Consider the following 26,840-nt stretch of genomic DNA (forward strand, 5'->3'; position numbering starts at 1 on the left):
CAGATCTGCTGATTTCCAGGCTGGACTGGCCATTGTAAGTCTTGCAATGGAAATCTTCCAGCCAAAGTCACATAGTGAATCCGATGCATTATAGGTGAGTACAAAAAGCACAAACATGACTGCTTTTGTTTGTGGAGAGGTGGAGATATCTTGCCATCACAAAAAGAGGTGTGGACTAACGCCAATAACTCTGGAAAGCTGGGAGCGAGGACCCCAACCGTCCGACCCCCCCCCCCCGGAGTTTATTTTTTCTTCTTTTTCTCCTTTCTTTCCCCCTTTGTTTTTTTTTTTTCTTCTCTTCCTCGCATGTATATTTGTGCTCCATGTAAATATATCTTTTTTTTCAATAAAAAATTACAGAAAGAAAAAAAAAAAAGGTGTTGGAGAGCCCGGAATGTTAGGCGGTCTACCTTGATATCGGGACTGACAAATTGTAGCTGAAGAGATATGTGCAGTGGGGAATAGAGATGTCCAATGTATACACAGAAGAGAGGACACCAGGACATACCATATTATAATTGTACATATAAATACTGCATTCCGAACTATTTTATATTTTACACTGTGGTCGGTTATCCCACAAATCTAACATGGCCATTGCCTTTCTTAAATTGACCTGAAAACCCCCGCTTTACACAGCTGAACGAGTTTGCTTTCTACGTTTAATATAAATACAGTGAATTGTGTGTAGTTTTCTAATTTTTGACATTTATCTAAAAGGAAGGAATTGCTCTTCATAGATTGTACTTTTTATGCAGAAAAGTTTTCCACAGAGTTGACTGCCTCAAGTCACGGCCTCTTCTCACTCAAAAATTGTAATAAATAGTATATTACACTTGGTGCACACATACACACTTCTATAGCGAGCAGCCTCAGCCCGGTACAACCCTAGCTTAAAGAGATTACCTAACATTTAAACCACAAAACAATAGACGCCACAGAACTCTGCACAATGGTTTTCCGAAAAGCTCCCTGAGGAAACAAAGTGCAAAGTTTTCCACACATTTATGGTGTCAATATCACCTGCTAATCCGGTTTGCCTGTAAGCTAATGAAAACAAATTGTTTTAGGACAAGGTTTCCATCCTAGTTGCCTGCCGTGATTTCGATGAAAAAAGAAATAAGCTTAAAACGTATTATCAGGAAACAATCAAACTCAATCTTGCACTTACTTGACGCCCAAACTATTAGTGTATTAGCCTTATTAGGAACTGAAATACAGATAATGTGGCCGTAAGCAGCTGCACCCCCTCAGGTTTACATTTTCATTTGTGAATAATTATATCGAAATTAGTGAATATTACTGGGAACTACCCCCACACCTAGGTCAAAAGTACAATTATTAGTAGCACACCATTGCAAGGAAGCATGTGATCACAAGTGCACTACTAATGTCTAGACAATCATCCTAAAACTTCATTTTAACAATGCATTACCATTTCTTCCAGGACATTTTGTCTTTCCTGCAAAATATAACCATGAACGGTTACAGTCCTTTATTCTATGATGTGTTATATAATTATGCGTCTCAATGCCTTTTTGGTGAAACCTCCCCCCCTTCGTTGAAGACTAGTTTCAATTTGAAGCATTGATTATTTGCAAGATTACCTCAGACTAATAATCTGACTTGTTAGTTACCCTGGTTATGACTGAAGGATGCCAGGTCTAAACAACGTTACATTTAGTTAGTACTCGCAGAAGTGGAACTTTCGGTCTGAGAACATCTGCCCTCTAATGTTTGCACAAACTCATCCATGGTCACCTCTGTGAGCTCAGGCTTCAACAAGTGAACCGCCTGGCAGGAAGGGGCTATCGAAGCAATGTGCATTTATAACTAGCATTGACATAGTCAATAGGTCTCGCCTTTGGGACCTTGTAAGTGTTTAGCCATGGGACGGTTGATGTTGTTGCACCAAAAAATTGTGCTGCATACCTAAACACTTATAAGGTCCCAAAAGCGAGACCTATTGGCTATGCCAATGCTTGTTTAGCTTTCTATAGGCTCCCAGGACCTATATTCTGTCCCAGTCTGACCCTGCAGATGCACAATGTGCTTGTTCTTCACAATGTAGCTGAGATCATACTTCCTAAAATAAAAAAATGGCTAGTTCATAAACCTCATGTCAATAATTAAGGACTATTATCAATGCAGACATGATGAAATGTGCAAATGGTATATGTAAGTTTGCATGTTATATCAAATTATTTGGTTGGATGCTAGGGAACAAGGATAGATGTAATGTTAGAGGATATTTACTAAGCACATGTAGAACAAGAATTCTATTGGTGCTAAATCATGTAGTAAAGTATGGAGAGCGTGTCCTCTGCAAAGAGCAGTCTTTTATTTTTCTAATAAAGATTTGAGAATTGATGAATTTAAAATGAAGAATTAGCGAATTCTGAAGCTAAGATGCCAGAACAGAGCAGGCTCTTCTACAAATGGAGGCTGTCAAGAACTGCAGTACTCTCAAGAGATGTGAAATGAGTGCAGAGGTTGAAGAGGGGAGTACCTGGAAAGATCTGTCTAAATACATGAAGGTGCTACCCCAGAGATTTTTGTGTATAGTGTGCATAAACTTAAAATGGGCAGAGGGTTGAAAAGGTCTTATATCGCTGATGAGCAGGTATAGGTTTGACTGCGTAAAAACTGGGTGCTGCAAGTATAGCGGCTTCATTCAGAACTAATTGTAGTTCATCTAGAAGAGTTTAGTTTATATCCAAGTAAAAGGCATTGCAATAATCCAGTCTCGAAACAATCAGGAGCATGATGATTGCTCTTTTGCCATCTTGGTAAAGTAAAGGGAGAACTGGTTTAGAGTTTCAATATGTAAAAGGACCATGCAGAAATAACTGCAGAGGCTTGGGCAGTCATTAGGTGAAGCGTAAGGGCAGCGCACATGAGCTGCTCGCTCTGCGAGGCATGCTGTACTGGAGCATGCTATTGAAGCCCCGCCCGCTCTCCGCCAATGTTTGGCATTGGCTTATGCCATTGCCCTTAGTAAATTCTGGCTTCTGATCCGTACATAGGCTTGTTAATCCCTCCTTAGTATCGCCTTGTCTTCACTTCTAACCTCCCACGAGGACTGCCCTTTTACTTCGGTGGTTACATGGTACGCTTTACAAGTTGGTGAGCACTATTTTCTTTAATGCTCTTCCCCTATTCTAGCCATTGCATTGGAGCACCCGCCCGCTTTGTTTTAAATTGTAATAAATGTTATATTCAAATTGCAGCACGGTCCGCTCTATAGAGGCTGCGCTTATTTAATTAAAGGAGCGGTCCGCATTCACTTTAGCGGCTGCGCCTATTTAATTTTCAGCGCGGACCACTTTCAGTTTAGCAGCTGCGCTACAGCTACAAAGTTTTTTAATGCACTTTTTGTTTTAATTATGAACTTAAGGTGAAAGCACCATACGCAAGTTCACTATAATGGTTGCAATGCCCCTTTGTTTAGCCGCTGCTCACGGTAACCTGAATATGCAAGTAGTGTCTAAAAAAAAAGGGCGTGGTCACCATTGTAGTGGTCTCGCATTTGCTTAAACGCTCGCAAATGCCAGACCTATTGCATCAGAAATGCTTGTTTTTAACATGAAGTCAACTCTGATCCCAAAACTTTTAATACTGCTGTTTCAGTGCCAACAAAACATCAATGAGATTTTTTTCAGATAAAACATGTACTTACTGACCAATCAGAACAATTCTGATGGTCACTTTTGCTTTCAACTTCGTTTTAAGTTATGACATACCTTTATAAGCAAAAGCTGCGACTGATGTTCAAGTGGAAATTCCAAACTCAAAGCACAATCAGTTATAATAAAGTAGAAACGCTAATCCACTAAACACAAATGCATAACGCACATTCGCACACTGATGACCTTGTGTCTTTTATCAGTCTGGTACAAATGCAAGCGAAATAAAAGGACAACCTGTGTAAGCATTCATTAGATTGGCTGATTTAAGTGGGGAGGCCTCGTCGGTCATTTCAAAATATCTGAGAAGTTCGCTCTTTAATTGGACTCTTGGCTAATCAGACGCTCTTTCGTGAAAATAGATTTTCAAATGCGATATTTTCCATAAAGGTCACTGCGCTATATCTTCGATTTTGAAAACACGTCTAATTTTAGGGTGCAAATGAATTTTATGATATATACGCATTACCATTGGGGGTAGTGCTATATTTAGGGAGGAAAAAGAAAAAAAACATGTTCAGAGTTTGATTTTATCTTCGTTGCTCTGCACTCTATTGCGCTCTTTCTGCACACTAATGCACTTTATAAAAAAATTAACGTATTTTATTGAGAACACATTCGCTAATTTAAAATATGTTTCAGTAATATGATTGCCTTTTTTTAAAGAAAAAAGGGGAAGAGAAAAAAGGGGGAAGAAAGAAAAAGGCAGAAAAAAGAGTGAGGAAGGAAAATAAGGAGAGGAGGAAGAGAAAGAAGGGGAAGAGAAAGGCAACGAAAAGCAGTAGGGGAAAGAATGGAGAAGAAGCAAAGGAGGGAAGGGAAAGAAAAAAGAAAAAAAGGGAAACATGATTTTACTTTCTATGTACTCAAAAGTGTTTTCTTCTGGGTTTTTTTTAGGATAATGTATTTCGGAGTAGCACGGGTACATTTTAATTGCAAATTGCAAGTGTTATATGGATGATGAACCGTGGTTTTTCAAAGATTGGATCGTGTTTTGTTTTTGGAACAGAACAGATGTTCTAAACAAGGCTCGACCGATTATATCCCACTTTGCACTTTTGAACATCTATTGCACTTTGAACTGTCCAAAGCCAATAATAGGAATTCTTTGTATATATCATGGTTAATTGATTTGGATCGGATTGGCACGAATTGGAATAAGTTTCTTTTCTCTATTTTACTTCATTTTAAGCAACTACTCAATGTATTTATTTCTTCTGCTCAACAATAACAAAAATAGAAAAAAATATATATATGCCTTACCGCACCCATATTGCATCACTGAAAAGGCTGCATTAGTCTGATAGAAGTTTAATATTCTATGTTTACATAAAATATCTTTATACTTTTGATCGTACGCTGTAACAACAAAATATACCAGCTCACAAAAAACCTCTGTAAACTTTAGCTATCTGACCATAGCTTATGAAGTATATGACCCAGGGAAAACTCTGGGTTGTAAAATTAAAGAATATAGTTTCATTTTGGGGCCCGTAGCACTAAAATACAACTTCTCTTTAATTGCCCATCATGTCTATCTTCTCCCCAAACTAAATGATGATGATATAAGGACCATGCACGCTTGTTCATTTTATAATATTTGATTTTGGAGTACGAATTCATTTATTCAAAAGGTAGAAACGCAATAAGTGGGGCTACGAGTTCTTTAGTTGCATAGAAACACGATGGAGACTGTGAAAAAATGTACGTTTTAGTCATAACGTATTGGCATACTGATAAAGCGGGTACACAAATGAACAAGTTATTGAGAGCGAAAGCATAGTATATATGCTATGGGTTACAAAGAATCAGAAATTTGCAGTCACTGTTCCCGAACTCTAGGCAACTGGTACTAGCTATATACGAGTTTGAATTAGAAATATATATATATATATATATATAGCAGAATCGCAAAAGACGACATTCTTATCTGCATAAGGTTCACAATTCTTTTACTTTCTTTCTTTCTTACACTGCGTTGTCGAGTTTGGGTGATATAAATATACCCTAAAACAGTAACAATTAGAAATGTAAACTATTTTCAAGATATTTAAAAATGTCATTAAGTGAAACTAAACATTTCATGCATTGTGTTGGTTTAATCCCTTTGTTTGTCTTGCAAAAGTTTATGTAACATTAAATCTGACTTCAAAAATCAAGTGCAGCTTTATTTCACAAAGCTGTCAGGAACCATGTTTGTAGAAGAGTTGCTTTATGTTGTTCCCATAACCTTTTCTCATTGTACAGAAGTGATGGGAATTTAAATTATGAGGTAACAGTCTTGGTTTTTGTGGTAGTAAGTGGTTCAAGTGTCAGCGATCAGCACCCTTGTTAAATGGAGAGGATAACATTACTAGCAGCCTTTGTTTGCTAAATCCATAGCTCTTTCTTGAAATCCATGAGGAGGCTGAGTGTTCCAGAATTCTCAGGAATCATTCTAACACTTTGTGCATTGATAGTGGTTGGTACAAATTCAGTGAAAGGACATGGCTATATGACTTCAATGAATTTGCACAAATTGCTATCAACAGACTTCTACTCAGACACAGCCAAGGTCAAGTGTTGTTAAGGGCTACAAGTTATATGGCAAGACACAGTAAAAGTACCCCCCACAATAGTAGGTGAAAAGAGTGATGCGTCACAAAAGATCCACTGTGAAAATAAGACACAGGATGAAGAGGGGAAAAGGAATGGCCTTCTTAAAGGGAGAAACAAGCAACAAAAATATATCGTCCACTACCAGTGCAGTATCAGCTTCTCATTTACAACAATCTTTGCTGTAAAAATGTGCATCGGTTGATGTATCACTGTTATTTTCCACAGGTGCTAGACCTATGAGAATCCTGTTAGTAATAGTTATCTAATTTGAAGGATTGTGTCTGTAAGCCCCTTGCTTCACCTGTAAAAGGAAATGATAATTTCGAAAAAAAATAAACCAGACTTCATAGCACCAAATAAAATGGTACAGTCTGTAAGCTGTGCCATAACGGACATAATCTTTGACAGTCCTCTGAGGTATAACTTAAAACATTATTGCTCAAGAGCAAACATGAAACTGAGAGAACATTAAAAGTATGCATCAATGCAAAATTAAATAATCGTCCATTAAAGGGGCATCCCTGCCATAAAGCTCCATAAATGTTCGATTTAAATAAATCATCATGTAAAATGCCCGATAAATATAGAAAAACGTGTGCAATGAAACTTTTTCCACGAAGATGAAAATAGAGGATTTCCTGAAAAAGATTAAACGTTATATTTTTATAAGCAATTCAAGTTCTGGTTTCTTTCTAAAAGTTCTCTTACTAGTCGCTCTAAAGAAAACAGATGCTCGTCTGCATCTTCGGGCACAAGATTCCGGATGGAATTTGCAAGTTCAAAAAGGTACTCTGTGTTTCTTCCACTAGGACCAACTGCATTAAAAATCTGTTCCGCAATGTCTTCAAGAGGCGCTGGACCAAGATAGTTAGGATTATCACATGTTCCAATATATAGTAAGACATTAAAAGGTTTTATTGAAGGATCTTTTGGGTAGAAGACAACAGTTGTAGTCCTGTAGCCCCCTTTCTCTCTAAAGTCAAGGTAAGCTTTAACTTCTTCTTCTTTTCCTGCTGGCAGCCTGTATGCAATACCCCATACACAACCCTGTTAAACAAACATATAATATATCAAGTTAATGCACAGACAACCATATGCATAGGAAACAAATTCACTTTATTCTTGGCATTAACATATAAGCAAACAGGAATGCTTTTATGTGAAGTAAGCATAACATTTCTACTTCCCAAAGCAACAAATGAAAAAAGAGGAGGGAGCACTCCTAACTGTGATCTGTCAATAAATATTGAGTGAGGACCAATGTTCCCTCTAATTTTTGTAATCTGTGTGCAGCTGTGTAAGGTCTCTGTGAGCTAACGCTATGTGCGCCACGAACCAAACCGCACATGTGGGTGCAGCGACACTATAAACCTATGCTTAAAAAGTGAAACGACTGTGCATTTCCACACATACAACATCACACGATGGGTCTTAAGGCAGGTTTACAATCTAGATATACACACACCATGACATGAATTGGTTACACAGGCAAGTACACTTTGGCTTCAGAAAAGCACAGGACTCCAACGGTGGTACCATTATAAGATTTTACTATGGATTCTCGACTAGAGCTCTGTTCAAAGGGTACGGAAATGTTGGGAGCCTATACAAGATCACATGCCTGAGAATACATCCAGGGGGCAGATGTTATGACCCCCTGTGTGCATTCATCCTTAGTTCCTGCAGGGCATGGACTTGGCAGTCCATGCCCTGTAGGAATGTGTTTTGGCGTTCGCATTGTGGTGCCTTTTTTTTTATAGGCACTGCCGTGGGACAGCCTGCCAGTGACGAAAAAAATCTAAATCTGGCAGGCGATGCTCACAAAGGTTTGATGGTGCAGGAGCAGGGTGGTCCCTCAATGCCAAACTCATAATGAGGTCCTAAGTCAGCATGGTAATCATAGCATTTGTAGCAAAACTAGCAAACCTGCCTGTAGCAACAACTAACGGCAGTTCTTGAATAGTTGACAGAGCAGCATGAACACCGAATCTATTGCAGCAGCAGTGGGATCTACACTTGCACAGGAGAGGGCAAAAAGACATCAGGCATCTGGCAACCGAGGTTCTGCATGGATAGGATGATTGGAAGCTGGTCAATGCATCAGGTGCTGAGGAATATTACCTAAGGATGTTTTGTTTATATTTTCATCATACAATCTACTGAAATTTCTTATAAGTATCAGTCATACCAATGATCAGACTTGCATACCTTTGGATTTAAACAGTGGCATATAGGTCAGTTCACCAAATTTTGAACAGATGTTAATATAGTGCGAAGGTAGCTGGAGAGCAAATTCTCTGTACACTCAAAGCCAAAACGTTTCGATGTCAAATATGTTTGAGTAACTCTAAATCCAGCAAAACCGTGGGTTTGTTGTATTTGTCACTCATTGTGTTTTTCACCCACGATGCACGTGGAGGATCGCCAGTACCTTCAATACCCATTGTTAATACAGATCGGCTGTGGAGCAGATTGTGTGAGTACTCATGTTAAATACAGCGCCCGTCATGTGCTGCAATTAACACAAATACTTTCTCAGAGGCACAAAATCTGTCCTGCACAGAGCCATCCTTAGATCTGAAGGTGCCTTGTGTGACAATGTTTGTTAGTGCCCCCCCAATGACCACCTCTGCCAGATATTTCCTCACTACCACCCATTAACAGCGCCCCTCAAGTTTCCATTACAACTCTCTCTGACATGCATTTAATTTGTTTTACAGCACACCCCATAGTAGAGTAGGGTGTCAGAGCACTTTACATTTCACACATTAAACAGAGACAATCAATCATAGGTATGTAAATCAGTGTATAAGAAATGTTACTTAAGAGAGGCCAGCAAAGTGTAGGTGTGACATCATCCATACGGGTAGGCATATAGTTTAAGAGTGTTTGGTCTGGAGACGCACAAAGTTGGAATTTAAAATGTAACACCATGGGCGGGGTTTCTCTTTAATAAGAATTGCTTCGTACCCAAATTAACCCTTTTTGCAACATTAGGATATTGAATGGGTGGTCAAAAAATCATAACTCTCTAATCTATACCTTGCAGTATGCATGAAGTTCTTTGATGACCATTAATAGCCTACTGTTCTGTATAAGGATTTTAACTTATAAACTGCACGTAACAAAATGACCTCTGACAAAAGTAGTAACTTGCTAACCTATTTTCATTCCATGCACTTTGTGATCTGCATGGTGCACATTCTTTGCAGCAGGCTACCTTAAAACTTCCACTAGAGAAAACTCTGAGAGGTATCTTGACACCGGTCACACCGCCCTAGAGCTGATCCTGGCCCCACAGCCGAGCCCTATTAACCAAAGAAATGCAGCACGTCTACCAGGGACATCTTGAGGATTTTAGGGGCCCTGGGCCAAACCTAGTTTGGGGGACCCTGTTCTGAACAGGTTTGAATATGATTTTATTTCAGGTCTTTCATGCACTCTTAGGCCAGGTTACTGACAGTAAACAGGTGCAATTGTCCAAATTCTAAATGTATTTACATCTAATGTTCAGGGATAGTGATATGTGTTATCAATATAGTACCACATCAGCAGTTCACTAATGTTACTGCAAATAATATCTGTGACACACTCCCATTTCTCATATGTTTGGTCCTATTGCGATCTAAAAGAAACTTTATATGAATGTTGCATGAAAAATAAACATTTCTCTGCAGAATGTCTATAATACACCTCACCCGCTTTAAAAATAAATTAAGGGATAATGATATTCAAAACAATCTGTTTAGCAATTATTCAAGGAAGGTCATCACAGCAAAACTATCAGGAGGCTCCCCTGAAAGGCTCCACTTTAGCCATGCCCTAAAACGTGACTGAAGTCTACAAGCACGGCATGTGCTTTCAGGTGATTCGGAAAGCCCACGTCGTGCAAGTATACCTGCTGCATTTCTTTTGTTAAAATAGCGTGGCACACAATCTGCCCTGCTCTATTAAGAAATGAAAGGCAGAAAGTCTACAAGCACAACGTGTGATTCCAGAATCAACTAAAAGCACACGTCATGCTTGTAGACTTGCTGCCTTTCATTTAATAGGGCGCGGCTGCAGGGCAGATTGTGTGCCTTTGGGAAAGTATTCATGTTAATTGCAGTGCATGACGGGTGCTGCGATTAACAAGAATACTTTCACAAAGGCACACAATCTGCCCCATTGCCGAGCCCTTTTAAACAAAAGAAATGAATCTGGAGCCACTTGCTGACAAACCTTGGGTGGTCTCTACTTCTGCCTACTGCAGAAGGAAGTGACAGTTTTGCATGCTTCACATATTACACTGCGTCCTCTGAGAGACCTAGGTGCTCCAGGGAACAGTGGTGAGGACAACTACATGCAATGCAACAGAAAATATCTTTCTCTCCAAAAATAAAGAGAATCGTCTTCCTAAACCTGGATCACTGACACAGACAGTCCGCTGTCAATCAATGCCACACCCAGGCTTATTTTCCCTGTCTCATTAGACACACAGAACTAGAAGATCGATCTACGGACAAGCCTCATGAAAGTATAGGGTGGGTATTTTTGTGTGTGCACATGGTTAACATTCATTACTTTCTAAAAACTCAAGTTGTGCTTGGTAAAGATTGGGTGTTTTCTTTGGCTCTGTGCACTCATTACAGGCTGGTAAGCTCAAGATCGGTTAAAGGGAAATTGTAATTTGACAGCACATAAAAATCATCAATTATAATTTTCTATCTCCCTTACCAAAAAGAAGTGTGTAATATTTACAAAGGTAAAATGAGACTAACAAACAATTATGGAAACACTGAAACAGAATGTTTAGAATCCCATAATACCAAAGACAAAAAAGAGTTGCAGGGACGGGATGATAAACTACTGTACTATATACATACATGAAAAAAACTCTGGTGAAAAATAGCAATGGAAAAAGAGATGAACCAAGAAACGTATTTTTATTTCTCCTCCCAGAATGTAGATATGCCCTGAAGTTGTGTTTTTCTGTTGGATTGTTGCTCTGTAAGGGACAAATACCTATATTGGAAATAATACACGTTTGTAAACAGGAGGCCTGTGGTAATACCACAGAGTTTCACAAAGATAACACTTGACACAATCCACTGTTAAATGCAACAACTCTGGTAAACGAGTTACCTAAATCAAATTTGGACACAAGTTGTCAACTCAACGGGGATTCATAGGGATAAACGACGCCCTGCTTCTTTCAAATACCCCTATGAGTTTACAGCATTTGCATGACCATTTTGCAGAATTCAGCAAACGTAGAGGTCTTGAAAGTAATGTAGGGAAATCCAAACTTATGGTACTAAATCCTCACCGCTCATTTAGAAACAACTTGATTGTTGATGTATCCCCCATTGAGCAAGTAAAGAGTTTTGATTATTTGTGAATAAGGCTCGCAGAAAAATGTACCTGGGATCTTCACCTACATAATAATTAACTGCCTCTTGGCACATTGGTCAGCTGTGATTGCCAGAAAGCATTGATTATCATGCAATAGAGCGGTTTCCCCTGAACTTGAGGTGCACGGAGCGGTGGCTTTAGGTGATGCACTCTGTGGGGCGGGAATATGGGATATGGCAGATGCCATTAAACTGTACTTTGGAAAACAGGTGTAGTAGGTCTATAATGAATGCTCCATTTAGTTTTCCCCTAATACCGTTAAGGTGGGACCTAAACCCGTCTTTCCTCCGGGAGACCAGGGGAGATATAACATCCTACTTTGTTGACTAAGCCCACTCCACAAATTCTAGGCTGACGAAATGTGAAGCCTTTAAAGCGGTGATTAGTGGGAGGTGTACGACAAGATCTATAGGGGTACGCGCAGGGCACTGCTTACAGATGTGGAAAGGTCAGACAGAACCGTAAGAGACATAGAGAGATGACGCGCTGGATGCCTGGAGCTCCGGCGGGAGCTCCTGGATGCGAAAGAGGAGGTGGCAGTCTAGGAGGAACACCTTCGATGCTTTGACTATAAGACATACATGGATCGTACTCATGCGTAAAGGGATAAGGTGGGCAGATTGTTGGCATGGCTGGCCAACCCAGTCACTAGAGGGAATAATTTATAGCGATTGCCAACCAGGTAGGACACCCCCTGTATAGGCAGGCTGAAATAAACAATAGAATCCTCATCTACTGCAAACAATTGTATAAGACCTCGGGGACCCAAAGGGAAGGGGAGACACAGGAATTTCTGGCCAGGCTTCCCTTCCACGTGTTATTAGAGGAGGAGGAGGATCAGTTGGGAGCTGACGTCTCAGAACATGAGATAAGAATAGCTATTAAAGAGTTGGAGGAGGAAGTCCTACCGAAGACTACGCAGGTGGCAGTGGTGATTCCACTGCTTTAACCAGATAAGTCCCCTCTCAAATGCATGATCTACAGGCCGCTGTCTATGCTCAACCTATACTTCAAACTCTTGAGTAAATTACTTGCAACAAGGCTTCTCCCTAACATGACCTCTATGGTTCACCCAGACTAGGCAGGATTCAGACCAGGTAGAAATATGGCCCTAAATATACGACGGCTTTGCTCCATCTTAGAGGGGGTAGAAGTGAGGAGCAGGAGGGCAATCTTCACCATAGACATAGAGAAAGCCTTCAACAGCCTGGAGTGGGACTTCCTATATGAGGTACTAGCAAAGATGGGAGTAGGTGAAGGATTTCTGCGATGGGTGAAGCTGGTATACTCAAGCCCACTGGCCAGGGTGTGCACGGGCCACAAGACCTCAGAAAAATATTGGGTGGGGAGGGGCACACGTCAGGGGCGTCCTCTCTCTACCCTGCTGTTGGCTCTAGCTGTGGAACCCCTGGCCTGCTTGGCACAGATAGGCAGCAGATACAATGGATTGCAGCTGGGAGTGCAGGTACACTACATAGCCTTAAATGCTGACAACCTGCTCCTGTTCCTGAAGAACCCTGGAGAGGAGTTGTGAGGGGCTAGAGACGTGATGGAGGAGTTCAGGGCACTCTCAGGACTAAAAGTCAATTGGCAGAAGTCTTGACTCTTCCCGATAGTAGAGGGTCTTATGCCGCCTGAGGGCCTTGGGAGACCTGCAGTGGGAGCACCGATGCTTCAAGTATTTGGGGGTAAGGGCCTTTCATTCGCTGCAGGATGCACAGGGAGGTAATATAGGGGAAGCGCTAAGATCACGAAAAGACAACAGGATCTTCTGGGGGAGACTTCCTATCTCGGTAGCGGGACATATTGCTCTGTTGAAAACGGTGGCCCTCCCCAGACTGTTGTATTTCTTTGCTACATTGCCGATATGGATTCCAGGAACTAGACTCATGCATGTCGACATTCATATGGGGGGCAGGCATGAGGGCGGCGGCCCTGGCAACATTAAAGTGACCCTCAGCAAAGGGGGGACTAGTGGTCCCAAATTTCGAGACTTACTGTCTGGCAGGGCAGCTACAGAGACTCACGCAATGGATTGCAGGGAGAATGACACCAGATAGGGAGGGTAGGTCCTTTTACCCCCGAAAGGGATATATTAATCCACACACTCTTCAAAACTGCAAAACCACAACACATACATACAACGGAGCATAAGGTGATGCAACGATGCTGGAATAGATGCCTCCAGAAGACACGGACTGAATAGCCATACTCAGTGGAGTTGCCAATGGCAATGCTTTGGGCGTTACCACATGGAGGGCAATGGAGAGGGCTGGTAAAATGGGAACAGGCAGGGGCCACGAAAGTGGGGGACCTACACAGAGAGGGGGAATTGTTATCCTTTGAAGAGTTTAGCACGGATTGGGACATCCCTCTGGGTCAGTTCCTGCTCCAAAGGGCAATTTTGGGAGCCATGAGACGGCACTGGAGAACAGGTATGCTTGAGCCGGCACAATACACCACTTGCGAGTACACAGGAATAGCTGGGGGCACCATAAAGACAGAAACCTGCCTGTATGGGGCGATAGGTAATGACTGCTAAAACACTAGACATGTTTAGAAACACCTGGACAGAAGACCTGGGGTGGCCCCTAGAGGACAAGGACTTGGAGAACATTCTGCAGAGGACGCCCCAGGTTTCCAGAAACGCCCAGTTTCGCCTGATTCGTTTCTATCTACACTTCACCTGGCATATATTAACCCAAATATAATCAACCGCTTTTTCCATAGGGACGATGCGGAGTGCCCAAGATGTAGGGAGGTGGGAGCGAACTTCATTCATATGATGCGGAGCTGCCAGGCCCTGGACAACTACTGGCAGGCGGTGACGAGTAAGAAGGCCCGAATCATTGGTCGAGTGGTGACGTGCACACCAGCACACTGTATCTTTGGCCTGTTCCCCCATACAGCAAAGATAAAGGTAGCAGACAATTTCCAGGACTTGGCCTTTATATTATCCAAGCGCAAAATCCCTAGCAGGTGGAAGGCGCCAAACGGCCCCAGCATAACTAGATGGCAGCAGGAACTGGAGAGATGGGTGGGTTGCGAGGCTAGGATCCTGCTCAAGAATTCAAGAAGGTGCCTGGGTAAGCTTGAGAGAGCTAGGGCATGGGAGGCACTAGTAACAGTGGTGGGGCGGGCTGACCAGGGTCCTGGATCCAATACTCCAGCACGGCCTTCTCGACGTGGGAGCCATATGGGAAGAGACCAAGAAGGAGCACTTGAGATAGAGGCCAAGGTAGCGAATCCTTGAAAATAACAGGAAACACTGATTGACCATTGTTAGAACCGGGATCCCTGGTTGGCTGAGGTAGGTACCTTAGGCCAAATAGGGACCCATGATTCCACGTCAGTGAAAGGAAGGACACCTTCTTAGATGGCCCCCGCTCATCTCCTTGGTAGCTTGGGACGAGCAGCCAAGCTTATCTTCAAGGCAAATATGTAAAGTATTTGCAACCATGCTAACAGCAATCCAATGATGACAGCACAAATAGACCCTACACAAGTTTTATAAAAAAAAGAGTATAAATTTATATTAAACGATCTATGATAAGACACCACAATATAAATCAACATATGCATATTTGCAATATTCCTCCTGGTCCGTTGTTAGGCTAGCCAGCCTTGGCAGTTCTGGTGATATTAATGATCACTTCTACACGTTGCACTGCAGTTCTAATACAATGCTATGCAGTTCGTAATGCTAGAATCTGGCCCTTTGCAATGTAACAATAATGCAATTCGTAATTCTAGAATCAGACACTTTCCAATGTAAAAGAAATGCAACTCGTAATGCTAGAATCAGGCACTTTGCAATGTAAAAATAATGCAATGCGTAATACGCTAACCAGGAAGTTTGTTATGCAGAAACACTCCGCACACCGGCCCAGGTACTGCCACACCTCCTTTAAGTACGGGCCGCAATACGAGCCGAAGCAGAGGCGCACACTGCAGGAATGAGAGACGCCAAGAGTGTTCCCCTCCTAGCCTGCACCCCGCCCTAGGCGTCCACACGTTACCTGCAGGGCGCGACCTCGCTCTCCTTTCCTCTTTCTGCGACTTGAGCCTCTGATGCAATCTTTGTGATTTCCGGGCAGTGGGACTCAGGCCCTCCCTCGACCCGGTTGGCTCGTGATCCCGCTTTGACAACGGTGGGCTTAGGCCGGCGGCTCAGCTCCTCTGAGGCGTCCTGGACGCTGATGCTACGAAGATCTCAGGCTGCCACTGGGCACACGCACACAGCATCGCTGAGACTCTCTTGAGCTTCGGGTGCACGATCACAGGGCACTTCTCACGAAGGTCTCAGGCTGCACGAAGCACAAGCACACAGCGTCACTGAGACTCACTTGAACTCCAGTGCACGAATACAGGGCAATCCTCACGAAGGTCTCAGGCTGCACAAAGCACACGCACACAGCATCGCTTAGATTCACTTGGATTCCGGGTGAATGATAACAAGGCAATCCTCATGAAGGTCTCAGGCTTCACAAAGGACACGCACACAGCGCCGCTGAAACTCACTTGGATTCCAGGTGCACAACAATGCAATCCTCACAAAGGTCTCAGGCTTCACAAAGCACACGCACACAGCGTCGCTGAGACTCGCTTGGACTCCAGGTGCACACGATCACAGGGCACTTCTTACGAGGGTCTCAGGCTGAAAAAAGCACAAGCACACAGCGTCGCTGAGACTCTCCTAGAAACTTTTGTGTTCCTGAGTTTCCGCAACAGGACACAGCAAAGCAGAGTCCTTTCAAGCAGGGGGACACAGCAAAGTCCCTTCAGCCTTTTCTTGGTTAAAACAGCAAACTGCAGGCCAGCCCCAGAACAAACAGCAAGGGTCAGTCCTGACCCTTTTCCTTCAGTTGTTTCTTTCTTGACAAAGGTTCCTCTTGACCACGAAGTAGCTCCAGTCTTTTTCAAACTTGATCAAGCCATCTCTCCAAAGTTCAGGGGCTTCAGCTCTCATAGTTATACCCCTAAATGTCTTTGAAGTCATTGTGTTCCGGGGCACTGGCCCCTGCCTGTTCAAACCAGTTCTGGATGCCTCCCTGCCAGTGACACCTTCTTCCTTTGATTAGTGGGGGTCTGGATTCTCAATCACTCACCAGGAGATGGGATCATTGTTTTATGGCAGCAACCCAGGCCTCTTCACCTCTAGCGCTACTCCTCCCCCCTACACTCCAGATGTCAAGACATTCCCCAGATCCTATCGCTTTCAATTTCAGACAGTCAATCCACAACCAGGCAGAGACACACAGAAATGTTAGAGCACAAAGATCCAGCCACTTCTAAAAGAGTAGCTTTAAATACACAATGCAAAAACCACCTTAATAAAAGATGTATTATTACATTGTGAGTTCAGGCACACTAAACATCACCTCTCCATCCTAAGCCTTTGGGAAGATAGGCTGGAAAACATATTACACAGCCTCCCCATTCTATCTTATGGGCAAGGAGGCCTTTCCACAGTGAAAAACGAAATGGAGATTATTTCACTGTCAGGACATGGTACACACCTTAGTACATGTCCTACTTTTCGCATGCACTGCACCCTGCCCAGGGGGTACCCTGGACCTACCATAGGGGAGTCTAGTGTACATAGAAAGGGAAGGGTAAGGTCTTGCAAGTGGGTGCACTTGTCAGAACATGGCAGTTAAACAAGTAGTGGCAGGCCTGAGTTCCCTTTTTAAGGCTACTTGTGTGGGTGGCACAATTAGTGCTGCAGGCCCACTATTAGCATTTGCATTACCAGCCCTGGCAGACATATTTAACTTTACTAGGGACTTTACTGGTAAGGCAAACATACCAATCATGGACAACCAATTACCATTACACTATATACAGGAAGCACTGGCACTTTGACACTGATTAGCAGTGGCAAAGTGTCCAAAGCATCTAAGTTGGCAACACCATGTCAGAAAAAACAGGTCTAGGGGGAAAGCAAAAAGTTTAAGGAACTTTAGCCAAAAAGTCCCACAACCTTAGATTGGGAGAAACCTCAGAGGAAGGAATAACCACATAATGAACAGCATGAGATGTGATTGCTTAGCTCACCTAGGATAATCTGACAACATGCAGTGAGGGAGCGGGTGGGGGGAGTTAAGAGAAGTTGGGGGGAGTACTAATAAGATGGATTATATGAGCTATATCTAAGCGGTGGATAGTAACAAGCAATATGTACAATTTGAGAAATGTTTCCAATTTCATGTTTGAATGTAATATACATAGAGAAATGTATTGATAAACGCTATAGATGCACATTAAAAGTAAATACAATGTGTGTAAAAAAGAAAAAGGTGGGACCTAACCCTGAAAATAATTGATCAAGTCGCTCGTCTTAAATTGCTGACATACTGGGTCAGAATTTTAACGCCTACATAGGTGACCCCATTCAAAGCAGCTCTGCAGGGGTTCATTTTTAGATAAGAAATGTATCACACCTTGGCGGTGCAACGTAATATCTTTATGTAGTAATCTAAACTTACGAAGTTTGTGGAATGAGCCTATCACGATGAATGAGAACTCAGTTAAACTAATTATGGGACTCTACCGGGAACATGTCCTCCAAAGAATATCGCGTGAAACAAGGCCTGAAGGATTTGTGGAAAAAGTTTTAACGCATAAACCCTCTGCACAATTCAATTCATAACTCAATAGGATTGTCCCAGCTGAGGCTAAGTGCCCGTACATTCATTTTCGAATTGTTAAATTGCCACTGAGGTCTTTTACTACAAAGCTGGAACATTAAGGGCCAAAACTCGAGAGCTGTCCATCTTGTTTTAATTCAGGCGAAACTGAAGTACACTTTCTTTTGTTCTGCCAAAAATATAAAGCCCCTAGAGCTAGAAGGATACTGGCTCTATGTTATAACTTGGGAATTAAACAATGTATGATAGCCTTACGTATAAGAAAAACTGATACGACTGAAGCTATTGTATTTGCTTTATCAAGGTATCTTAAGTGGGCCGGCACTCTTGGCATAGCTCCGCTTCAGACCGGAACCTGAGGTGATATTCAAATGCTAAATTTCATGAGGTTTAATTTACATCCGATTATCAGCAATTCTTGACAACACTGATATGAATGACGTTGGGTGTTTAAGGTAGCTAGTCTAGCACTATGCAATTTTACCCTGCCCTGGTATGACTCTGCTTTTAACCCTTTTAATTGCTATCTTTTTTATTTTTATTGTGATTTTATATTCTGTGATTGTATTTTGTGGTTGTAGAATGTCGTTTAAAATAACTAGGATTGTTCATTTTGTGTAATGATGCATGTATGTTTATGCTACTGAATCGTGCTTTTATGATCTTAAAGGCCGAAATACAGAGCGCTTCTATAGGAATGCAATTGTGTACGAGTTATTTGTGTTTTAGAGGATATCAGAAAAAGCTAAGTAAAATTATATTTCGTTGTAATGTTTATAAACAAGTGATTAATAACAATATATTTACAGAACTAAAAATACACCCTAAACAAACGGAATGGGACACAAAGAATTAAATATAAGTGTGTTCTATATTTCTAGTCAAGAGTTTGGAATGTGCACTTGTTGAATACATACCCCTACCCTTAACCGTTCAACAGCTGCATTGTTTGAACAGGACAATTCATTCAATCAGAAACAATTAAGCTGTATGTGCAACAAAAGAGAACTGACTGGGAAAAAACTGACCTATTATGTCCCTTAACAGGCGTCACTGTGCTCAATAAGGGTTCAAAAAGAACTCAAATGCATCACAGCAAAGCCCACAGTCACCAGAAAGGCATAGAATGAAACCAATGAGGTTTTTCACTTCGTTTTGCTTTTGTAGTCAAACTAAAAGAAAGTACTGGCAAAGCCATAAGGTCTGGCATTGGCCGCATGCCTTTTGCTTTTGTCAAGGCCTACATTGTTTTGATTTTTGCTAAGCTTTATTGCTGGAAAAGCGGACAGGCGTCACTGATATAAAAAAAAACATTGGCTAAAAGCAAAAATACTCTGTTGGGCTAAAAACACGTGGCCACAGAAGTCCCTGGTACTTAAGGGTACTTTTTTGTGTGTAGCGTGCTTCTTGTGAAAGGGCAGAATGCTGTCACTCATAGTGAAGTTAGCCAATGGTTGTAGTGTACCAGTCTACTGCTTCTTGTTGTATGCTATAATGGGTATCAGAAAAATGTAAATGAAGAGGGCCGATTGGGTACGAATTTTATGCATATAATTTTAGTAAACCAAAAAGTTCTGACTAATACTAAACCTAAAAACAACAGTGTTATGCCACCTAAGAATCCAACATTTCCATAAATAATGCACAGATAAATAGAACTGTGCAATTATCTGAAAATATTTTCCAGATTTTTCCGCTTGAAAGAATTCTCCGTCAACAAGCCAGAGCAGGGGCAAGTCAAAACAGGAAGTGTGAGTCTGTGACAGTGATAGGAAACAAAAGCCCAAAGGGACGCTCAAAAAAACGGTACTACCCTAAACTTCACATATACTGTCAAAGTTTCGGAAACAGAGCTACAACTGCCATGCAGGACAAACAAATAAGCATATTATCTATCGTAACTGATAAGAGGACCATCAAGTCACTGAAAGAGAACTGCATCATCACATTGAGACAGGCAGACTAAGAAATGTAGTAGTGATCGTTAATACCAGTGAATAGATCATGAAAGCACAATTCCAGCTTTCAGAAGTAAAATACTACACCAAACTGTGGGAAGATCCAACCAAAAATACAAAAGAGAACTTAACACAGTGATAAAGACACAACATAAAGACATTATAGAACACATTGAGCGAGCCTGATACCAGAGACCCCAGTGCGTATTAAGTTCTACATAATGTTAGAATACAAAGAATATACAATCAGAACAACTCAGAATGCTGTCATGAAAGCCTTCCAGTTATACATATTACACAACTCATCTGAATGCCGTCAGCATTTTCCCATGGATGCAGAATCACTCTACACCAATAATGAACATATGGATGCGACAAAGGCTTTGGAGCTTAAACTGTAATAGGTTCACACAAATTCTCTTGACATACAACTATATGATGTTCGGATGTAGCATATATCCCCTAACGATTGGTACCACCACTTAGGCAGAGAAGCCTCAGCAGTTCACAAACATGTTCTTGACCCGAATTTAGAGTGATTTCTTTGCCAACTGTGACTAAAAACCAGTACGATGCCTATATTACTTTGATGACGTTCTCATGGAAGGACGCCTGTGGAACAGGACCTCATACAATTCCAATCATGAATATTAAACTTCTCTCTTTTCGAGAAAGACACAACTGGATATGCTAAGCCACTTCAGAGCAGATTGAAAATGGAGGTTTTTGCAATCTAATTTTATAAGCCAAGGATATAACCATAGAATTGTGAACAACCAAATTCACATTACATCCACGATCTCTCAGAGCACCCTCTAGGAATAAAATGAAAATTGGCCCAAAGAATTCCCAAATATTGTTACATAAAGCCAAAAGATAGAAATTGTGCAAAAGATTACCAAGGTGTTACAGCCCATTCTGTAGCAAGGTGAACATATGCAAGTCTTTCCAGGAATGCCCCTTCCCACCTTTCAACAGCCAACAATCTCAAAAGATTTACAGTAAGAGGACATGCATGTTAATGTCATAGAATAGACTTGAGAAATTAAAAAACATGCATCACCTGAATTCACATTCACAGCCTTGATCCCATCAAGTGGAGTAAAGTCTAAAAAGCAAACCAGATATTCACCTAGGCATCTATTGATTTGGTATAGTTAACTAAGTATATAAATTATCCAGGAAGGGACTCCTATTTGAGAAAGCAGCCAAGCACTACTTAATCAGAATAATCTCCAACAGAGGGCCCCAGAAGACCAGATAAAGGCAGTGCAGCGGATCAGCCTTTTTCAATATCGAACCGAAGTTTTCAAGACATTAAAACTGCAGTACTCTAAGGTAATTGAAGACAGAATGGGAAATGAAGACATAAATATTAGTTCATGCATTTGTCCCATACACTGAGGTGGTTTAAAATTGCACTGTAACTTCCTGAATCACTATCCAAACTAGGAAACTCCCAAGCCTTCCCCTCCACCCTCAAAGATTGGTAGTTTATAACAATTTCGCCTGACACCGCTCTTCCTTCTCCCTGAGGAACTGGCCTAACATGTGAATTCGTTGACTTGAACACTCAGGTTTATGTGGTCACTGATCTGACTTGTGACTGACTATCAAAGGCCATCCAACAGCAACAGCTTAAAATGCTTGTGTACTCCAGCTCTATGTCAACCAGCAATCCAGAGGCATTTATCAAACATCTGAAAAATCCAGTACAGCCCCTCACCCAGTAGGCCAACACATATTTGCTTGATCCCACTTCAGGCCTATTAAACTTCAATAATCAAACTTGGGACAGGTTACTGTACCTAACACCCCTGAGCTTTTTGGGTCATCAACCTGATGTTTTGCTGAATCCTGATGGTGCAATGAGCTAGGGACTCACATCTGAGTATACCCTTCCACGCTTATGGTGGACAAAAATGATTCAGAAAAGGGGGGTGGTGATGAACAGAGTGTCTGAATTAAGCAGACCACTCTTACCCAGTCCAAAGATCAGGGCTTGATCCATCACCGTTTTTTAGCTCACTGCACCATCCCAGCTCAGAACTTGGCTATATGCAAATTAGTCTGACCCTGGCCCAGTGCATCATGGGAACAGGGCAGACCAAACTACCAAGCCAATTCTTATACTGGGAAGGAAACAAGCTATCGGGGACCGGTTTCTGGCATTTCAGCCGTCTTCGGCCCGGCTTGCTTGAATCCTGATGGTGCAATGAGCTAGGGACTCACATCTGAGTATACCCTTCCAAGCTTATGGTGGACAAAAATGATTCAGAAAAGGGGGGTGGTGATGAACAGAGTGTCTGAATTAAGCAGACCACTCTTACCCAGTCCAAAGATCACGGCTTGATCCATCACCGTTTTTTAGCTCACTGCACCATCCCAGCTCAGAACTTGGCTATATGCAAATTAGTCTGACCCTGGCCCAGTGCATTATGGGAACAGGGCAGACCAAACTACCAAGCCAATTCTTATACTGGGAAGGAAACAAGCTACCGGGGACCGGTTTCTGGCATATCAGCCGTCTTCGGCCCGGCTTGCTTGAATCCTGATGGTGCAATGAGCTAGGGACTCACATCTGAGTATACCCTTCCACGCTTATGGTGGACAAAAATGATTCAGAAAAGGGGGGGGGGGGTGGTGATGAACAGAGTGTCTGAATTAAGCAGACCACTCTTACCCAGTCCAAAGATCAGGGCTTGATCCATCACCGTCTTTTAGCTCACTGCACCATCCCAGCTCAGAACTTGGCTATATGCAAATTAGTCTGACCCTGGCCCAGTGCATCATGGGAACAGGGCAGACCAAACTACCAAGCCAATTCTTATACTGGGAAGGAAACAAGCTACCGGGGACCGGTTTCTGGCATTTCAGCCGTCTTCGGTCCGGCTTGCTTGAATCCTGATGGTGCAATGAGCTAGGGACTCAAATCTGAGTATACCCTTCCACGCTTATGGTGGACAAAAATGATTCAGAAAAGTGGGGGGGAGGGGGGGGGGGGAAATGCCAGAAACCGGTCCCCGGTAGCTTGTCTCCTTTCTGGTGAAGAATTGGCTTGGTAGTTTAGTCTGCCCTGTTCTCATGATGCACTGGGCCAGGGACAGACTGATTTGCATATAGCCAGGTTCTGAGCTGGGATGGTGCAGTGAGATAAATAACGGTGATGGATCAAGCCCTGATCTTTGGGCTGGGTAAGAGTAGTCTGCTTCATTCAGACACTCTGTTCATCACCACCCCCTTTTCTGAATCGTTTTTGGCCACTATAGGTGTGGCAGGGTATACTCAGACATGAGTCCCTTTCTCACTGCACCATCAGGATTCAAGCAAGCCGGGCCGAAGATGGCTGAAATGCCAGAAGCCGGTCCCCGGTAGCTTGTCTCCTTTCTGGTGAAGAATTGGCTTGGTAGTTTAGTCTGCCCTGTTCCCATGATGCACTGGGCCAGGGACAGACTGATTTGCATATAGCCAGGTTCTGAGCTGGGATGGTGCAGTGAGATAAATAACGGTGATGGATCAAGCCCTGATCTTTGGACTGGGTAAGAGTAGTCTGCTTCATTCAGACACTCTGTTCATCACCACCCCCTTTTCTGAATCGTACCAGTGTGAAACTAGCATAACCAGTAAGTTCAGGACTGAGCAGTTAAGAGGCAAATACTATTTCACAGAGCACAGCAGTTCACCACTGCAATAGACACCACCAGCAGAGCTTCAGCATTTCACAGCAGTTGATAACTAGCCACACCAGAAGGGGCACACACTGGATAGAGAGTGATGTTTCTTTGGAGAGCTGTAATGTGGTGTATACCTATAAAATGAAGGAGTTAGGATTTAATTAGTCTTGTGGTAAAGTGTATGAAGCCAAAATGGTCCGGCAATTTTAAACTGGAGACAGCAATGTGATTTGTCTGTGGTACTGCAAGCATGTGTACTGGAGCAGGAGTAAAATGTAGGATGTGAGGAGAGTGGAAGCTTATGGGAGCATTTTAGAGAAAAGTGTTTTGGACAACTTTTTCTAGGGGCAGTAGATTAGTGAAATTCCATTCCAGTCGTTTTGCAGCAGTTTCAAGATCTTTCGAAGGATTCTAGTTGCTCAAAAAAGTGTCATTTCTGATATTTAATCCTGCATGCACTTAATTTTTTTGTTTTGTTCACTATGTCACTCTAAGTTTCACACATTTTGTCCATGAATTTCTCTCATAAGTAATGTGAAACTATGGAATGTCACACACAACAAATTTTAAAACTTGGCAGCTATGATGGGTGCAATTTCTGATATTTAAATGTTTCCCTTGTCTTCGTTAATTGATATTACTCATAGTTGTTGAATGTCACTCATAATCACGTTGAAATTATGAAAATGTCATGCATAAGCAACCTGAAATCTTGGCAGCTATGTTTGCAGAGCCCACAACAAAGTGGAGTATGGTTCCAAGAAGTCCGATGTAGATGGGGAATCTATGGAGACAGGCACGTGCCCTGCTTTGTGTCAAGTCGTCTTCTCCTGCCCCAAGTGCCTCAAATGCAAGTATGTGGTATCCTGGTTTCTGATTTTGGCCACAGTCTCACACTAATCTAACATGTGCTCAGTTGGTTAGGCTTGTCCTTTGATGTAAGGGAGGTCCTGGACCTGCAGAGGCATACAAGGAATGCTCTCATTCGTTGGCCATTGAACTACTGTCAGACTGCTGATTTGCTCGGCGAACACGCCCGGAGCCTGGAGATCCGAAGGGTTCTAACTAATACTGCCTGATGGGGCAGCTCTTCTAAAAGAAACTCCCTTATATTTGGAAGCAGGTTTAGCTCTCCAGACACGAGATTAATTGGTCTACCTCTCCAGGAGCAATAATTATAGGAACCCCTTCCAGGTTGGAATTATCACCGGAATTAAGAGACTACTTGAAACTGACCTCAGTCCTGAAGAAGTCGCAGGGTAATCCCCTGTAACAGTGGCAAAACACGTGTTGGCTAAGAAGGCTTAAAGATCTTTAATTAAAGACATCTGAAAATATAAAGCCAAGCATCATTATGATATTTAATGTAACTTTATTTCTTTACTTTAGAACGTGTTGAGAGGATTTGTATATATAGCATAAGTGGTCTGCTTGTCACAAATGTGGTGATCTGGTACTTTTTTCCTACCTTATGCACCGTGCCAGATTACCTGCCTTAACTGATTTGTACTTGTGATAGACCTTAGAGCGCCATCTTTGCCTATTGCTAACCACCGACTGTATAACTAAAGTGAAGTAAGGTTCCAAGAAGATTGATGAAGGAGGGGAATCTATGGAGACAGGCATGTGCCCTGCATGGTGTACAGTCGTCTTCTCCTGCTCCAAATGCCTCAAATGCAAGGATGGTGTATCCTGGTTTCTGATTTTGGCCACACCCTCACACTAATCTAACATGTGCTCAAGGGTTAGGCTTGTCCTTTGACGTAAGGGACCTGCAAAAGGCATACAAGGAATGCTCTCATTGGATGGCCAGTGAACTACTGTCTCTGTCATGGGTTTAGTATGTAGTGCGGTGGTGGCAGCGAACAGCATTTTGTTAATCTGCATCTGTGACCAAACATTGTTATCTGAGTCACTGGAGTGGAGGAGTATTTGTATAATGTTTCGCTGCTGTTCCTCTGCTACACGCAAACTCTGTGTACAGTGTCCAGCATGCCATGCAAGTCTGTGTGTGATGTGCATGGTGTATACCTCGTGTGTTTGAGTGAATTGGAGTAAAGGACGTTTCTGGGTTCCTCTGAAATCCCCTACCATGCTCATCTGCACAGAGGGGAAGGGTACTGCTAACATTCCTGAAGCTGGTGGGTTAAGACCTCGACACTGAAATGAAGAAAGGGGAGACAGGCTTCCCTTTAGAAATGAGATTAGATCCTTTAGCTGCAAGGAGTTGATGACCAGTCTTTTTTACCACAGTTATTTGGTAGGAGATGGGTGTAGGGTGGGACTGCAGTCTCTATTGTTCATAGTGTGAAGATTCTGATCGGTGAGGCCAGCCTTTTGTCCCTCTTCCAGATCAGTTATTGATGGCCAGGTGCAGAATGCACACACCTTTGTGTCTCTGTTGTGGGTGCTCCAAAATAGAGATGACCCTGCAGCAATCTATGCATTAGCTGATTCTGGAAGACAGTCTAGGATGGACACATGAAATGTGAATTGACCCAAAACAGTTCTGAAAGTGAACACGACAATGCACATCTTCTCTATGCTTCATCTATATAAAAGTTGCTGCTCCAGTTCCTAGTTCTCCTTGTCCAAGGAAGGGGAGTGCCAAGAGAACTGTTGTGGAACCATAGCGGTGGCCTGCATGGCAGCAAGCTTCCCAGACATGAGAGGACATTACCTGGAATCTGACCTGGAAGGAACAGCTGTCTACTTATCCCAAAGAGCCTCACAGGTGACCTGCCTAAGAAGAAGAGGGAAGGAGTGAGCCAACCCTGCAGGAGGTGCACACTACCAGGATGAGGAAGATGCAGCTGACTTCAGTGTTGTGGTTCCTTCCACATAGAAGCAGCTCATAGCCAGTGTGCTCCTCTACTGGAA

At 42.4% G+C, this 26,840-nt stretch overlaps 1 protein-coding gene across 1 annotated transcript in view; it reads right to left on the bottom strand.

Annotated features, from left to right (window-relative positions):
* Positions 1-725: 725 nt before the first annotated feature.
* The window catches only part of CHAC2 (ChaC glutathione specific gamma-glutamylcyclotransferase 2), a 187,389-nt gene continuing 161,274 nt past the window's right edge, over positions 726-26,840 (bottom strand). The window contains exon 3 of the mRNA XM_086927736.1: positions 726-7,331. Coding sequence (XP_086783862.1) covers positions 6,948-7,331 — 384 coding nt within the window. The 3' untranslated portion in view covers positions 726-6,947. The remainder of the gene's footprint in view (positions 7,332-26,840) is intronic.

This window comes from Lissotriton vulgaris, chromosome 6 (genome assembly GCF_964263255.1).
Source record: "Lissotriton vulgaris chromosome 6, aLisVul1.2, whole genome shotgun sequence".
NCBI classification, from domain to species: domain Eukaryota; kingdom Metazoa; phylum Chordata; class Amphibia; order Caudata; family Salamandridae; genus Lissotriton; species Lissotriton vulgaris.